General features: G+C 49.2%; 1 protein-coding gene across 1 annotated transcript in view; it reads right to left on the bottom strand.

The window, feature by feature from the left end:
• Nucleotides 1-14,178, bottom strand: part of PCP4 (Purkinje cell protein 4) — a 49,276-nt gene extending 35,098 nt beyond the window's left edge. Inside the window, exon 1 of the mRNA XM_012929508.2 lies at nt 14,050-14,178. Within this exon, the coding sequence (XP_012784962.1) occupies nt 14,050-14,058 (9 nt within the window). The 5' untranslated portion in view covers nt 14,059-14,178. The remainder of the gene's footprint in view (nt 1-14,049) is intronic.
• Between the last annotated feature and the right edge of the window lie 2,874 nt (nt 14,179-17,052).

A 17,052-nucleotide genomic window follows, 5' to 3' on the forward strand; every position in this document is an offset into this window, starting at 1 on the left:
TGCCTCCTCTGCACCCAGCAGCCACTCCAGCACCAGCTTTGCACAGATGTTTCGTGCACCTGCGACAACAGGGCTCTTGGACCTTGATAAAAACTCTTACTTGGGGATCCACTCCCTGGTCACCCTGACTTGTTCTCCCACATGATCATCTGGTTTCTTAGACTGTTCCTGACACCCAGACTTGGCGCAGTGCCTGCTTGTGATGAGATGCAGACTTGGCGCAATGCCTGCTTGTGCAAGCAGCCCGGGTACTGCCAAGTGTGTGTCTCCCCAAGGGAACTGCTTAAACCTCTGTAGCAGAGACCTTCTTTTGTGGAATTAGAGAAACAGCCAAGTGTTTTTTTTTAATCCCCACTCAACTGAAATGAAAATAGCTTCAGAAAATCATGGAAGTCTGAGGTTGTGTAATATTGAAGCTAGAGGTCTGCAGTGTTCCAGGTCAGGCTGTCACCGCTCTGAAAGTACCACACCCCAAATATTAGAAGACAGAGCCAAAGCCATAGGGTGAGGAGGTGTTTTTCAGCTACAGAAACGAGTGCGCCCACCCACCCACATACACACATCCACAGCTGCCAACCCTATGCGACAGCTGTGCCTCCTTCCCAAAAGAGATCCGGTCCATCTTCCGTTTTCAGAGCTCTCGGAAGTGCAGACCAACTTAGTTTTAGAAATAGAAGCCCCGTTCTAAGATAGCTAAAGGTCATCTTCCAAGGACTGGGCCAAGCACAGGTCACCCATTGCTGGACATCTGCATGAGGATCTCACATTCAGGAGAGCTGCATGGCTTCCCAAGGCCACTGTGTCAAAACGTCTCTCAAACTACAGACCTGATTCCTCTGCACTCTGTGTCCCCATATCCCTGGACGCTGGGCATTTGGGAAGAGAAGGTAAGGAACAGGGGGTTGGCAGCAGTAACAGTCTTAGGATCAGATGGGCCGTGGCAAGCCCTCTGAATGAACAACAGTTAGGAAAGACAGCTCACATTGGGACTTGGAGAAATCTTCACATTGAGACTAGTAATTAGTACTTCCATATGGCCTTCAAGCATAGGTAAACACACTCCTACAGACAAATGCTCTCCCACATATGTAGACACACATGCACACAGTCATATACACATGTACACACTCACACATGTATGTCCATGTGTGCACATTCACACATACACTCATTCATGTACATACATGCACATACATCCATGTGCACACACTCCAAGTATTTTGGAGTAATCTTATTACTTTGCCATCAAAATCATCCTTCAGGCCACCCCAGCTGACCAGTGAACACGTCCATATCTTTGGCCACACCACTTGTTCACCACTGGGTAGGATTCCTCAAAATCATCTTGGAAGCCCCATCAGCCCCCATCCTTGAAGGCCAGCCTTGGGCCACTCCAAAAGCCTCAGCCTGGAAGATGGAACAGTCACACCAACGTGTGCCAAGGACAGTGACATCACATGTCATCAGCTCTGTCATTTCTGCTCCGTGTTCTCTTTTCTTTAAGAAGCAGCAAGTGAGGGCCCAGCGGCGTGGCCTAGCAGCTAAAGTCCTCGCCTTGAACTCGCAGGGGATCCCATATGGGCGCCGGTTCTAATCCCGGCAGCTCCACTTCCCATCCAGCTCCCTGCTTGTGGCCTGGGAGGGCAGTGGAGGACGGCCCAATGCATTGGGACCCTGCACCCGCGTGGGAGACCCAGAAGAGGTTCCAGGTTCCCGGCTTCGGATCGGCACGCATCGGCCCGTTGCAACTCACTTGGGGAGTGAATCATTGGATGGAAGATCTTCCTCTCTGTCTCTCCTCCTCTGTGTATATCTGGCTGTAATAAAATGAATAAATCTTAAAAAAAAAAAAAAAAAGAAGCAGCAAGTGGCCCACACCTTTAGCTAGATCAGGAGGCCTGGTGTTCACCTAGGCATTCACTTGACAGAAATTAAACTTGGTCTAACATTTAGTCGTCATTGTATTAAAATGTCCACAATGTTTCAGTAGGGTCACCATGTTTTGCTAAATTTATTTATTGTTATTTGAAAGGCAGATTTGCAGGGAGAAGAGGAGACACAGAGATCTTCAGCTTGCTGATTCATTCCCCAAATGGTCGCAATGCTCACAGCTGTGCCAATCAGAAACCAGGAGCCAGTAACTTCTCCCAGACCTCCCGCATGGGTGAAAGGGCCCAAGGACTTGAACCATTCTCTACTGCCTTCCCAGGTCATATGCAGGAATCTGGATTAGAAGTGGAGCAGCTGGGACTGGAAGTGGCATCCATAAGGGATGCTGGTGCTGCAGGCAGAGGATCAGCCTATTGAGCCACTGCATCAGCACTGTCTGGCATTGGACCCCACACATTGTCACCAGTCCTGCCCCACACTGCCTGCTGCGGGTTTCCGGGATGTTGCACCTCTGAGTTATGAACCTATCACTTCCAGAGACATTGAGAACCCAGACAGATGGAGGGGAAGGCTAGGGGAACAGGTGCATATTTATAAATTGCCTCCTTTCTCACCCTGAATGTCTGCTGCAATACTAAAGGGATGTCAGGCGTGAGAATGCAGTCCCCTGAGGACACTGCTCACAGCTCGACAATCCCATTAGGCTGCATCTGTGTTTTTGTTGTGTAAAAATTCAAGCTCCTCATCCAGAATTCAATTCCTGGGGAAATCTCAAAGGAATTCCAGACAAAACCGGCCCTGCACAAAAAGTCCATCAAAAAATTATGAGCTCGAGACTTATATAATAGCCCCCACCATGAAACAAATCCTCTTTGAAGATGGGAAAGATGAAACCCAGATGAACTAAGGCAAACAACGATGAACTTGAAGGAGGTATTTGAGGAGGTGCCTGACAAATTGCTACCTCTATTTTAAGACATTTTCTTGCAGAAGAGATGAAATAGCGCATGTTTCCAAGGTATAGAACATTGCCAGAAATAATATTTGAGATGTGACATTGTGCTATCTAGATATTTTGACAAGCCTGTGTATATATGAGAACAGAGCTAAGAAAGTGGGAATGAGCCCATCCCTGGAACAAACTCCAAAGAGGAGACATCAGAGTCATGGTGGGGAGACCAGCAGCAGCTCTGAAACAGGGAGAGTGCTTGAAGCTTTGCTAAGGCCCAACACAGCACTCTCACAACCAGCACCTCCCAGGCACCTCCGAACTCACACACATGGCTCACTCAGAAAATTCAAACATTTAAAAAATGGGGCCAGGTGCCATGGCCTAGCGGCTAAAGTCCTCGCCTTGAACGTGCCAGAATCCCATATGGGCGCCGGTTCTAATCCCGGCAGCCCCACTTCCCATCCAGCTCCCTGCTTGTGGCCTGGGAAAGCAGTGGAGGACGGCCAAAAGCCTTGGGACCCTGCACCCGCATGGGAGACCCGGAAGAAGATCTGAGCTCCTGGCTTCGGATCAGCACAGCACTGGCCGTTGCAGTCACTTGGGGAGGGAATCATTGGACGGAAGGTATTTCTCCCTGTCTCTCCTCCTCTCTGTATGTATATCTGACTTTGGAATAAAAATAAATAAATCTTTAAAAAAATGTGTGCTGTCCTCATGTAAACCACTCCTAGAGGACTGAAGAGGACTTTTTTTTTTCATCTAACACTTTTAAAGAAATAAAGAAAAGGTCAGGCCCAGCATGATATCCTAGTTGCTAAACCCTCACCTTGCATCCACAGGGATCCCATATGGGCATCATTTCATGTCCCAGCTACTCCCCATCCAGCTCCCTGTTTGTGGCCTGAGAAGGCTGTAAAGGATGACTCAAAGCCTCAGGACCCTGCACCCATATGGGACGCCTGGAAGAGGTCTCTGGCTCCTGGCTTCAAATCGGCTCAGCTCTGGCCATTGCAACCACTTGGGGAGTGAACCAATGGACAGAAGATCTTTCTTTCTGTATCTCCTCTCTGCATATCTGCCTTTCCAGTTGAAAACAAATAAATAAATAAAAACAATAGGTCAACGGGGACCAAATATCAATTTATAAATATAGAAAAATATTTAGAGCTGGCGGGGGGGTTAAGGGGCTGGTCCCCTCGCTGGACAACCACTCCCACTGGAGAGTGTTGGCTGGGATAGAGACAGACACGACTAAGCAAGGCTACAACACCTGTGCGCTGCATGTGGACAAGATCAGGGCCACAGCATCAGCTGGCAGAAGCTGGCACTGGGGACTAATTCTGTCGAGTCAAATCACAGGACCACCTAAAGAGTGCATAAACCGGGACAGAGAGACCTGGGAGGGAAAAAGTGGGTTCCCCCTTCTTGGGTCACTATTCCCGTGGGAGGGCATGAAAACTAGGACGGGGGCTGGGATGGCTAGACAGAGGCACTCAACAACATCTGTGAGGGCTGGATGGTTGAGTCGATTAGATAGAACTAAGCTTTAATACCCATTGACAAGTACCAGAGCCAAATGGGATGGGGGACAGACTGGTCTTCTGCTACACAAATTGGCAAACCAGGGTAGGGGGCAGGCTTGGTGGGGGTTATTGTGGGTCGCCCCGACTAGGCTGCAGCTCCCACTGGTTGATGTAAGGGCCGAACCAGACTGGACTGCAACACCCATTGGTTCCAGTGCAACTCGGGACTGAAAACAGAACCAACACAGCAATTGCAACCACCAGCTGATCAGGGTGATGGACTGTGCCGGGCCCTGTGCTTGCTAGAACATACAAGAATCTGGTCTGGGAATACCTCAAAGTATCTTTGGAGATCTCCCCACTTGAACTGCTGGACTCAGAATTCTAACCAAGAAAAGACAGAAGACAGAATAGGACAATCATTCATCTCAGCTACATGTCGGCAGCGAAATATGGGACAAATGGAGACTTCATGATGGACCATATCAATCAGTGGACCACCTCATCGAGCGAAACTGGCAGTGACTCATAACTGGAGAACTATTAACTCCACTTGAGCACATATCTCAGAGCATGCCCCACATATGGGACTTGGGGTGGGCGGGAAACCGGGTGGGGCTTCTCCCTCAATATCCCCTTTTACCTCAGATACATGATGGAAACAATATGGACATAATAGCATTGCCCACCTCCCTATCCCCCTGAACCTTTTTTTTTTTTTTTTTTTTTTTTCTTTTTCCTTCTCTTTCTTGATTTTCCTTCAACTATAGTTAACTATGTAAAGATTGTCAACAACAATACAATAAAATGGATTATACATAAAAAAAAAAAAAAGAAAAAAAAAGAAAAATATCTGACATGCTTAAAATAATTTTAACACTAGGCAGGAATTAAAAATTCATGATACAACATTGAAACAGCTGTGTTGAACTTGAAGATTGTTCATTTTCCCCAAAAAGTTTTATTTTTAAGATGACCTTTTATTTATTTGAAAGAGAGAGGGAGAGAGAGGCCTTCTCTCTACTGATTGACTTTCTGGGCCAGCACCAGGAGCCTGGTTCTCCACCCAGGTTTCTCCCATGGGTGGCAGAAGCCCAAGCACTTGAGCCATTTGCTGCTCCTTCCTAGGTGCGTTATCAGGGAACTGGAGCAGAACTGGAGCAGCCTGGGCTCTAAACTTGAAGGCCAACACAAGATGTCACCAGAGCAAGCAGTGGCTTAACCAGCTGTGCCGTAACGCCAGTCTCAGGCTCTGGAACATTTTATTTCTACAACCAATCCGTGACTATTGTGTTAGTTCTTCAACCACTCCCAGTCTCTACTTCGGCAAGCACTGATGCTTATAGGAGTTTCCCTGAGCCTTCCCTCTGCTTCCATCCCCAAGCCTGCTCAGGGGTGAATCCCCCTTTTTTTAAAAGGCAATAAAAATGAAATAGAAGTATCTTCTATCTGTTGGTTCATTGTCCACCACAGCCAGCGCTGGGATAAGCCAATACCAGGAACTAGAAACTCCATTTGAGTCTCCCACACGGGCAGCAGGAACCCTCACCTGCTGCCTTAGCAGGAAGCTGGTCCAGAAACTCAGATGGGATTCAAACACAGGAACTCCTGTATGGGAAGTGGACATCCAGCAGTAGCTTGACCCACTGTCCCACAATGCCAGGATCCCATTCCCTAGGCAAATGTTTTCTAGTAGATTTACACTCAGGCATTCAAAATATTCTTATTCAAATACAGCTTTGGAGACTAAGTAACACACAGAGGTGACTGATATACTGAGTCAACCGGGCAACAGAGAAGACACAAAGTCAGCTAAGGATTTCATGGGGTGCTCACAAATTGGTGACTCAGTCCCTGGCTACCCTCTGCATGTGCGACTGGCACAAGCGAAGGCTGTCCCCTAAACAGAGGTGAAGACTCACTCAGGGAAAGATCGGCTCTGCTGAGATTTCGCTCATTGTTCTGCTTTTGCTCAGTATTCAGAGAAAGGCTCAGGACAATTTTGTTTTTAATGGATTTCTTGTCCAAGTCCTAAGTGGAACTGGGACAGACGTAGAAGAAATTGGGTTGTATCTAGCAAACGACAGAAAATGAAAACGCCAATAGGACAGGGAGTGTGGAAATGAGAGCTAATTTTGTTTCTTTTCTGCTTTCTTTTTTCTTCCTCTCTCTCAAGAAGCTCTGCGATTTCCAGCAAAACCAATCTTGGGGCACTTAGGCAACTATTTTACAATAAATACTTTCAGCAAAGTAGCCATTGTGTTCCCTTCAGTTCCCTGAATTCTAAGTGGGGCTACAGAAATGCCAGGCTTCATCAGCTCAGTGGTCCTTGGTTGGACTAACTGTATCCCCCTGGGCAGGAAGGCACAGCTGCAGGAGACGTTGGTACTGATGCTCTGTGAATGACCTCCCTGGTGGTATAAGATGCTCTCCCGTCATGCATATGCATACAGTGACAAGTTAGAACTTGAGAATTTCTATCTGCTGAACATCTAAGATGAGTTTGAATAAAGTCCTCTCTGTGTGGCCAGAGTTTAGGGTACAGGTTAGGATACTGTTGAGGAGACACGCATTCCATCAAGGCATGCCTACGTTTGGGCCCTGGCCTCACTCCTGACTCCAGCTTTCTGTCAATGTACACTCTGGCAGGAGGCAGGTGATAGCCCAAGTAATTGAGTCCCTGACAGCCCCAAGGAAGGCCTAGATGGCATTCCAAGCTCCCAGCTTCAGCCTAGTCCAACCATGGTACTTATAAAGCACTTGGGAAGGGAACCAGTGGTTGGGGAAGCACCCCCAACCCAGTTGGCACACAAACCCCAGCGCCTCCCTGTTGAGTTGTTCACAGAACATCACCCAGCACTGCATGGCAGCTTCATGTGTTTCGATAAGAGGATTTACAGACTGCACAGTGTACCTTTACCCATACCACCATTCCCACGGTAGGTAAACGGCTCTTATCACGTCCTACGCAGTCTCACGGCACAAGGATGAATCTTGAAGCCAAGTGAGATAAGCCAATCACAGAAAAATGCAAATGCTGTGTTAGTCCATCTATACAAGATATTCACAGACGTCAAATTCATAAAGACACAAAGCAAAAAGGAGCTCCCAGAAGCTAGGAGAGGAAGCACGGGGGGTGTAATGTAACGGGTAGAGTTTCAGCTTCGCGAGATGAGCAGGTTCCAGAGCTCTGGCTTCGCAATAGTGTGACTGAATTGGACACTTAGGCACAGTTTAGGTCATTAATTTCACATCTGTTTTTAACTACAAAAAAGTTAAAAATTTCAGCCTAAAACACAGATTGAACTAATCCTGGTCTTGTCAGCATGAGCAACAGCAGAAAATGGAAGAGCTAACTATGCCTTTTGCCATTAGAATATCCTCACGGGCACCCATGCACACTGAATCGCTGCAGCCCTCACATCACACTCAAAAAAACAGTTACAAAACATTCACCCAATTATAGAGCTCCATACTCATTAACAATGAACTTTCAGAAGTATGTGCTGTGTCTGGAAATTTTGGTTAGGCTTAGTGAAGCCACTATCGCCAGCAAGATAGCTAAATCTAGAGTTCATTTCATCTTCCCCTCATTCTATCTTTTTTATTGTTCAATGTGCTTGAAAAGCAGAGAGGGAGACAGAGGTCTTCTATCTGCTGAGTCACTTCCCAAATAGGAGACAGGAACTATCAGGATCTCCCATGCGGGTCCCTAAGCTGTCACCTGCTGCCTCCCAGCATACACCTTACAATCTATTGCAATAATAGTACTCAATATTCAAATAATATTCAAAATAGTCCTCCTGCTTTTAAGATGAACTTGGGTGTGACTGGAGTTACCTAGGTCTGGCCAACATCTCTGCCTGTCAGAGAACCAAGAGCAGAGTCCTCACGGGGAAGGAGCTCCCGGTTTCTATGCGGTCAGAGTGATCAGGTCACATTTTCAGCATCCTCCCCCGGTGGGGGATCTGCTGCTGTGGTGACTGCCTTCACACGCCATGACTCTAATTTGCCTTCCTTCTATTTACAAGGTGGCAGGCAAAGACTGATATACAAAATAATGGCATTTGGTGAGTGATGGATTATCCTACCAAGAAATTATAAGCATAGGCAAGTTGTCTCCATTCAGAAAGGATAAAAAGGAATACTATGAGATTCTGAAGCACAAATTCAGGGATAGGTGTGGGGAACAGACAACGTGTGAATTGGCTGCTGCCGGAGTGCAGGACTGGTGCTGAACTGTTCGTGTAAAATGGAGATCGGACCAACAGAAATGGGTGCTGAGTTGACAGGCTTGGGCCAGTGAGGGTACTGACAGACTTGACTTGATGAGGGATGAAGCACCTGTCCCCATGTTTGTTTTTCCCATTTCCCTTCATTTAAAGAAAGATTAGAAAAAGAACAGGAGGCGATTTTTTTCTTGGGGGTGATAGGAGAGTAGAGTCACCATTAGCCTGGGCAGGAGTGTTGGACACACCACGGGCCAGCTTCCCCAGGCAGCAAACTGGAACCAATCCCCATCTGGATGTGAACTGTCATTTGTTCCAATTTCAAACCTGATTAATAGCATACACATCATTAGTCACTGACCTTTCAATATGAAGATGTTGACTTAAAATTATAATTAACATTAATCAAAATAAACCTGGTCACTTATTCTTTTTTACTGTTTTTTTTTTTCTGACAAATGTAGATTGGCCATTCCTGCCAGTGCATGGGTGCTAGTGTTTTTATTACTGCAAAGAGATGTTATGTCATTCATAGATACAATTCTAATATGCCATATCCCCCTTCACTTCTTTCTTAAATCTTGCAATAACATATTTTTAATTTTCTTTAGTTGCAGGTCTAGTGTTTCACTAAATAAAAGTTTCCATCATTAAAAGAAACCAAGACTGGTATTCGGTAGGGATATGGACATAAACAATTACCGAATCCCAATCCATCCATACACACTGTGGTGTTGCGCAGCTTTTATGCCGAATGAAGTGCTTACACGCACAAGGTGCTGTCTGCAACCTGTGTGTTTTACCCTCAGCCACATAGGACAGCGCTGGCTGTGATGTGGCACCAGGGGTTCTCTTACGAAACAGCTGCTCAGCCTCTTCCGTGGCCTGGCAACAGCCCATGGTGCTTGAGCCACACAGAACCCACTGGCAGGGGACCATGCTCAGCAGAGACCACATAGACATACAGGCTGTAAGAGCCACACACTTCCCGCACAGCTCTCATGATGTGACATCTCCCCAGATGCCAAGAGTTCTTTCTGTGGAGACTTTTTTTTTACCACTTTTCCTCCTTTTATTTTACTGCCATGAGAGCATTCATTCTACATCTATTCCAATACCCCCATTTCCCACTCAGGTGGACTGCGAGATTCAAACTGGACCTAAAGGATTTGTCCTTTCCAAAGCAACCCAGTTCTCTTGCCTCAGGAAAGAGGGCACCTAGTCCCCTGAGCATGTCACCCAATAAATCCACACTCACTCAGAAACCTGACTTAAGCCGAGAGCCCAGCCAGGGGCTGGGCCTTGGGGAGAAAATGAGACTGTTTCCAATCAGGGCCAGGCAACCACGACACTTTAACATTGTCCTCAACCTTATGCTTTGTATTTAAAATTAGCCCAAACAAAATGTACCAAACCAAGTTCTTGGCATACCATTAGGAAGCCTTCTTGACTCAACAGAAACCCTTTCTAGCAAGCCATCCTGAAATGAACTTATGAAATCATTCTTGTTTGAATTCTTTCCTTGTGTCCAGCAGATGAACTCACAACAGACTGGGAATGTCTTGCCTCTAGGACAACAACATGACACAACTTAAAGACAGAGAGGAGGATTGATTTTTTTTAATTACGCCAAGAATCCACCTATCATATGCTCAAGGGGCTTTCTTCTCATCTTGAGCACATTCTTCCACTAAACCTTTCATGAAATCAACTGTGAGTCATGTATTTCACTTCTTTGGGTGGGAAAAAAAAAACACACAGCTTTTGCATTCTGTCATCCTGAGAATTCAAAAGAGCAGAACAGCAGTTTCTTTTTTAAACCACCCAGCGCTGGTGATCAACACGCGGGATCAGGGACTGGACGCTAGCCCACTGCCATCCCAGCCCAGGAATCACACTGCCAAGCATAGTCAGGACCTCCCAGAGTCAGCGTCGTCACTGGCACCCGTCTGCACTGTACTGCACACACAGTGAAAGCCGAGAGCATCTGTTACTGCACAGGCCAGCAAAACCAAATAGATCTCATTGAATCCTGTATCTCCACTGCAGGTGCATCCCCAGATGAGGTTAAAAATGCATTTTTAAATGGAGCTCTAACTTGATCTGCTGTTGTCAGGCCTTTGGGGCCAGTTACAAACTCCACACTTTATGAAGTTACCCCTGGATTCTCTGGCTTGACACCTGCTCCAAACCACACAGCTCCTTACAAACCTAGTAACTTCTCATGGACTTGACTGTGCTTGCTCTCATTCGTGCATCTTGAGACTCACAAAACTATACCGCTTTGCATCTGCAGTCTGTCTGGCTTTAGGAGCCACCTCTGCCCTGGGTTACTGCGTTAGCCACACACCAATAGCCAATAGCACCATGCTTTCTGACCAGTGAATGTTTCTGACCCCCACCCCACCCCACCCCAACATGCATATGTTATTTCTACGTGCCCACCTTAAGACTAAAGTGCACACAGCTTCCCAGTCTCAGAGTCAGAGGCCTCCCTCACTCCTGCCCTTCGAGAACCCTGGGTTCCCTCAGCATACAACAGCAGATTCCCAGGATGGACGTTTGTGTCTAAAGATTTGCCCTTCAGTGTCGTCCATGTTGTGCAAGCCTTCAGCTCCCACAGGCACAGTCATGTCACTGTGGCCAACACTAGGAGGTTTGTGGGCCACAGTGGTGGCACTGAGGTGGTCAAAGCAAGAGGGGACCCAAGACAGTGAGACTTGGCAAGGGGCGGCTTCTCCCGGAGGGACCTCAGGTCTGACAGATGTCCGTCAGGGCATTATGAGAGTGGGCATGGCCCCCACCCACTTCCCAAGCAAGGCAAAGGGAGTGTTTGCCTTACATCAACCCCCCTTTCCCGAATGTGCCTTTTGTGCCGTATCCTCTTGCTCCAAGCTCTCTTCGATGGGCACCTGTGAAAGCCACTCAATGACAGATACCTCAGTGACAACCCGGAACAGATTAAGTGGCTCCTGAGACGTGTGTGTGTGCGTGTGCATGTGCACGCACGTAGCAAGTTCAAGGAAAGAGGCGGGGATGCGCTTTGTCAACCCGGGCCCATGTGCTTGGGTCTCTAAGCCAGCTGAGATTCTCAAGGCCTGCTGAGTTGTCCTCCCGTTCGTCTTGTGGATCGCTTCAGGCACACCTGACACACTTTCACACTGAGATGTAGATTCCACACCCCCGTACATCCACCTCCACACGCTCACAGTGCCCTACATTTAGACTTGACTTTCCTCACTCTACTCGAGTTCATCTTGTCATCATATGTCATTTCTCCCAAAGAAGACAGTGCCTGTGCAGTTACCAGTTCAAGCCTGCTGCTCCTCTCACCCCTAAAGACTGGAAGACCCAGAAGCAGAGTCCACCCCAAGGCGGGATGACCTGGGAGTCCTGAGCCCTTGGCTGAAGCAGGAATTAGCTGTCTTTTAGACCCAGCTCAGTTCTGCAAGTACTACAAGACCTATTGCTGCCATGCTCCCCATGATCAGCCCCCCCGGCTGTCCTGCTGAGGAGTTACTGGAAGTGCAAAGCTCATTTAATTGCCCCCACCTACTGAGAGCTTTTTTTAGGAGGGAGGGAGGGTACACCTGCACTCTCCCCTAGAAAGGCACCTCTGTTTCGCTTTAATAAAGGATTTAAGTAGATTGGAGTTTTCATCAAAGGAACGCATTCCTGCTCTCCAAGGAACACACACCCAGGAACTTGGAGACCAGCCAGGAGCGGCCACCACGCTGTTGTCACAGAGAGGGGGGCGTGTGATGTGAGGTGAGGTGGGAGGGGTGTTGTGAGCCCAGGAGCAGGGCTGCCTTCCCGGGCTTTCATCCACCCTTGAGGTGCTCCCTGCCCTGGGAACTCCTGCAAGGAGCAGCCTGGGTGGACCTGGCAGAGAGGGAGCAGGGAGCAGGGCTGTCCTAATTACAGGCTCTGCAGGAACAAGAAAGAAGGATGGGGTGGGAGCCCTAATCCTGGGCCGAGCTCTGGGAGGTGCCTGTCTCCAGGGAGACCCCCAACACAGGCAAGTGAACCTGTTGAGCACCCTGGGTGACTGAGGCAACACCCTGGGGTCACTGCTGGACACCAGAGAAGGCACCAGTGCCAGGATGGTCCTTATGCCTTGGGATAGGGAAGAAAGCTTCACATGGCCATCCCCTTCTTGTGGGGAGCTCGCCAAGTTCTGAGATCTCTGTGTCACCCCAGCAGAAAGCCCCTCTCCCAGGTAGGTGGGAAATGGTGGCCTCCTCCTCACTGCACTGTCTGTCTCTCTGCTCCCTTCCTAAGACCCAGATGCTGAGAGTCCCAAGTGCATTTAGACACCAGAATCTACCGCTGGCGGTGAACCCAGCAATAGAGTTCAGGCTCCCCCACTGCTGATGACCTAGAACCCTGCGGCTCCCTCCTCTGAGCCCCAATTCCTTCACCTGTCCACGGGAGGGATTACAATGGGATTCTTACAAGGATCAAGGATAGGGTGAGAAAACCGCTGGCGATGTGCTTGGAGGACCACACCTTGAACCCCATACTCCACCCTGTCCTTGGTCCCAAGCCCTTAGATCCTTTTCAAGCCCTGTTGCTGAATTTTCTAATGCTTTGTCCTTCTACCTGCCATGTTTATATCAAAAGTCACCCATTGACAGGAGAGAGAAAAGCCAGGAGAAAGTGTTTTGTTTCTGAAGTTGTTAATTTTACCCCAGACTTCCAAAAAAAGACTGCCCATCTGTTAAATACACACATAAATACACACAATAGACCAAGAAGATAAAAGATCTCGGAAAGTCATTATTTCAGTGTCATCCCACGGAAATGAAAATGGACTTGGCTCGATGAAGAAGTAAAGTGAGACGTGTTGCACATGGCCAAATCCACCTTGTGTGAAAGGACTGAGTTTATGTTTTAGTTTTGTTTTGTTTTTTAACCCATGAGCTGTCAGCTTGCCCCAACCAAACATATTCGGAGAAGGCGCTCTTGAGAACTCCAGCTCGGCCCTGTTTGCAGGTGCCTCCTCCGCCGTCGGGCTACAGACCCACATACATGTTCTTCTCCTGGTCCATACAGCGTGTGTGTGTGTGTGTTCCACAGCCCCGAGCAACTACAGAAGTGAGTCCTGCAGGTCACCTGCCCGCCCCTGCCTCTCCACCGACACTCCGACAGGCACCTGCCCTGGCAAAACTGGTCGCCACTGGCTTTCTCTCCTGAGCTCTTTCCAAAGCCACCAATCCCGCACAAGCCACCGTGGCCTTTCTCTGCCCAAGGCTAACTCACCAAGTTGCAGACTTCACCAGCCTCTGCACTTGTCCTTCCAGCCAAGAGCGCCAGAGCATCCTCGCCGGCAAAAGAGCCGCAAGACACACTTATTCTCAGCCTCTCTGGGAAACCCTTTCTGGATTTCCAAGACTGACCCGGCACTGCAGCCCGAGGGGACCCCTCTCGCTCTGCCCGTGGAGGCCCCACTCACCTCACTCATGTCGACTGTCAAGTCAGCAGCTGGGATCCTGCGGCTCGGTTCTGCTGGGCTCGCTCGGACCGGACCGCACTGCTCAGGGGTCGCTGTTGCACCAGCTCCTGGGTTTTTCTCTTAAAAAGAGCTGCCCGGTGGCATCACGCCCGCTGAGAGCCAATGAGATTCGTTCACCTGTCTGCTCGCTCCGCAGACATCCGAGAGTGCCAAGGGCCACCTAGTGGACCAGCGAGGAACGGCGGGCCGGGTCGCTGCTCCAGATTCAACCTGCTAGAGCATTCAATTCACTTAGACAGCATCAGGCAAATGGCATTGTTCCTTTCCTGGAGGGGCACAGGGTTGACCCCCTCCCCGCTTCCGTTGCAAATGCAAGCCCAAGGAGCTGCGTTTTTCTGAGGAAGTGACTGTCTGACGCAGAACTGGCAGGCCAGGGTCCCTCTTGGTTTCCTTGCAGCTGCATTTCCCAAACTGGGCCTTTAGGATTTACTCTTTCTGCCCTTTTATCACCCCACTGCAGCCTGCCTGCACCTGACTGGAAGGGTGTGGGCAGAGGCAGGGCTTGTGGAAGTCTCAAGGCTCGGTCACGTCACCGGCTGTACTTACTGCAGGCTGCTAGGGTGTGTATGCATCCCAATAGCTCAACACATAGGAAAGCGAGACCTTCCAGGGGCGATGGCTCAGCCCCCACAGAGCAGCCTGGAGCTGTGATCCCAGGAGGGGGTTCCTGAAAAGGGGGTGATTTCAGCTCCCTCACCTGCACCCAGTCTCTCATGCCTTTCTCCAAAGCACGGTAAATCTACAAAGAAGGGGTCACCGAGTGTGGGCTCCCAGCCCTGAGCCGCCATGGCTCCAGAACTAGAAGCTCTGGGTCTCCATCGTGTGCACATGATCACCCAGGCTCAGGGGCCGCCAGCTGGCAGCACAGAGCAGACAGAGGCAGTGCTCGGCGCAGGCTCACAGCCTAGGGAAGGGACAGTCAAGCAAGGCTGTGGGCTCTGCGTATGGTCGCCCTTCCTTTGGCCTGTTCGGCCATCCTGGGAAGAGGTGCAATCTTTTTAACTCAGTCCCAAAATTATGGGACTCTGACATCAGCAGGCCCTCAACCATGTCAGGGAGACATCTTGCCAATTCCACGAACACTTGCGCCCCACTACCCAGCCAGTCCTGGAGGTTCATGTGTGGCTGACACCTTGCCAGTGCAACTCCCCCGCCTCCATCAGTCTTCTTGTCTGGGCAGTTCACCGCCACTGCGTCCTGGCATTGGACTGCTTGCCTCATGCTGCCACCTGCACCATTACAGCCACCTTTTCCTCTTGTCCCAAGATGGGCACAAGCAAGCCCAGGTGACTGTGGAGCCAAGGCCAGGAGCCTGGCAAGGTCTCTCACCCACATGCCTTGTGGACTTGGGCCAATGGAGCACGCAGGGGAAAGACTGCTCTCTCATGGTTGAAGAAGTCGTGCTCCCTAGCTCAGGGCCACAGGCCAGGTGAGCTGATGATTGAAGAAGTCGTGCTCCCCAGCTCAGGGCCACAGGCCAGGTGAGCTGATGATTGAAGAAGTCGTGCTCGCCAGCTCAGGGCCACAGGCCAGGTGAGCTGCAAAGACTGACAAGTCCCACTCAGTGGGAAGCTTGGCCCGTTCATTGGAACTCACTGCACCTGGTGAAAGAAACCAGTGTTATCTCTACGTGTATGTAACGCACAATGCATGCAAATACACCTCTGTGTGGTTTATATGTGTATTTGTGTGAGTACAAGCAAAATTTTCAACCTTACAAATGGTGTAAAACCCACACAAATTCAGCAGAAGCTATACAGTGCCCACATGACCACTGTTTTTCACTTTCTTGTGGTATTCAATAAATTACATGAGATGTACAATTCTGGAGTTAGTATTGTTGTGTAGCTGGTAAAGCGACACGCACATCCCATATGGGCACCACTTCCAATCCAGCCCCCACTAATGGCCTGGGAAAGGCACTGCAACATGGCAAAAGAACTTGGGCCCCTGGCATCCACATGAGAGACACCAAATAAACTCTTGGCTTGGGTGCAGTGCAACGGCTCAATAGCTAAATCCTCACCTTGCAAACACTGGGATCCTACATGGACACCAGTTTGTGTCCCAGCTGCTCCTTTTCCCATCCATCTCCCTGCTTGTGACCTGGGAAGGCAGTACAAAAAAATGGCTCAAAGCCCTGGGACCCTGCACCTGCGTGGGAGACCCACAAGAATCTCCTTGCTCCTGGCTTCAAATGAACTCAGCTGTGGTCATTGCGGCCATTTGGGGAGCGAACCAGTGAATGCAAGATCTTTCTGTCTCTCCTTCGCTCTATAATTCTGATCTGCCTTTCCAATAAAAATAAATTTTAAAAGAAACTCTTGGTGTCAATATGGCCCTGCCATGGTCATTGCTGTCATCTAAGGAAGTGAACCAGTGTGTGGAAGCTTTCTCTCTCTCTCCCCCTCTCTCTAACTCTAGCAGATACATGAGTGAATCTTTTGAAAAAAAAGGTGGGGGGCAGATATGCAACACCATATTAGGAAGTAGGCCCCGTGTTAGCAAATTCTGCACTCCTGCAGCAGATGGGTTTACTGCTCAGGTGTGCCAGGCTGGGTGTAAGCAGCATTGGCTTAGAATATTTTCAACTAAAATGAATTTATCGAGATCAGCCCCATTGTCGGTGGAAGAGCAGCCGCAGACACTGAACAAATCACATGTAAACTCAGAGAGAAGATCTTGCTCGGTCTCTCACTCCCCTTTCCCCTGCATGCCCCCTTTAGAGTGAAAGCTCCAGGCAGGGACCCCTCGGGGTTTCCCCAGGTGGCGTCATCTGAGCTGTGCAATAGACCAGAGGTTGGAGCTCACTTATCTGCACCAGGAGGAACCCAGGGGAGACATGTCTTACTGGGGCGTTGCAGCAAGCCCCCCTTTGGCTTCAGGAGGGGGTGAGAGTTTCAGCAGCATGTTGGAAAGAACCAGCCTTGTTCTGCTGACCTG

This window comes from Ochotona princeps, chromosome 3 (assembly GCF_030435755.1).
Source record: "Ochotona princeps isolate mOchPri1 chromosome 3, mOchPri1.hap1, whole genome shotgun sequence".
In the NCBI taxonomy this organism is placed as follows: Eukaryota; Metazoa; Chordata; class Mammalia; order Lagomorpha; family Ochotonidae; genus Ochotona; species Ochotona princeps.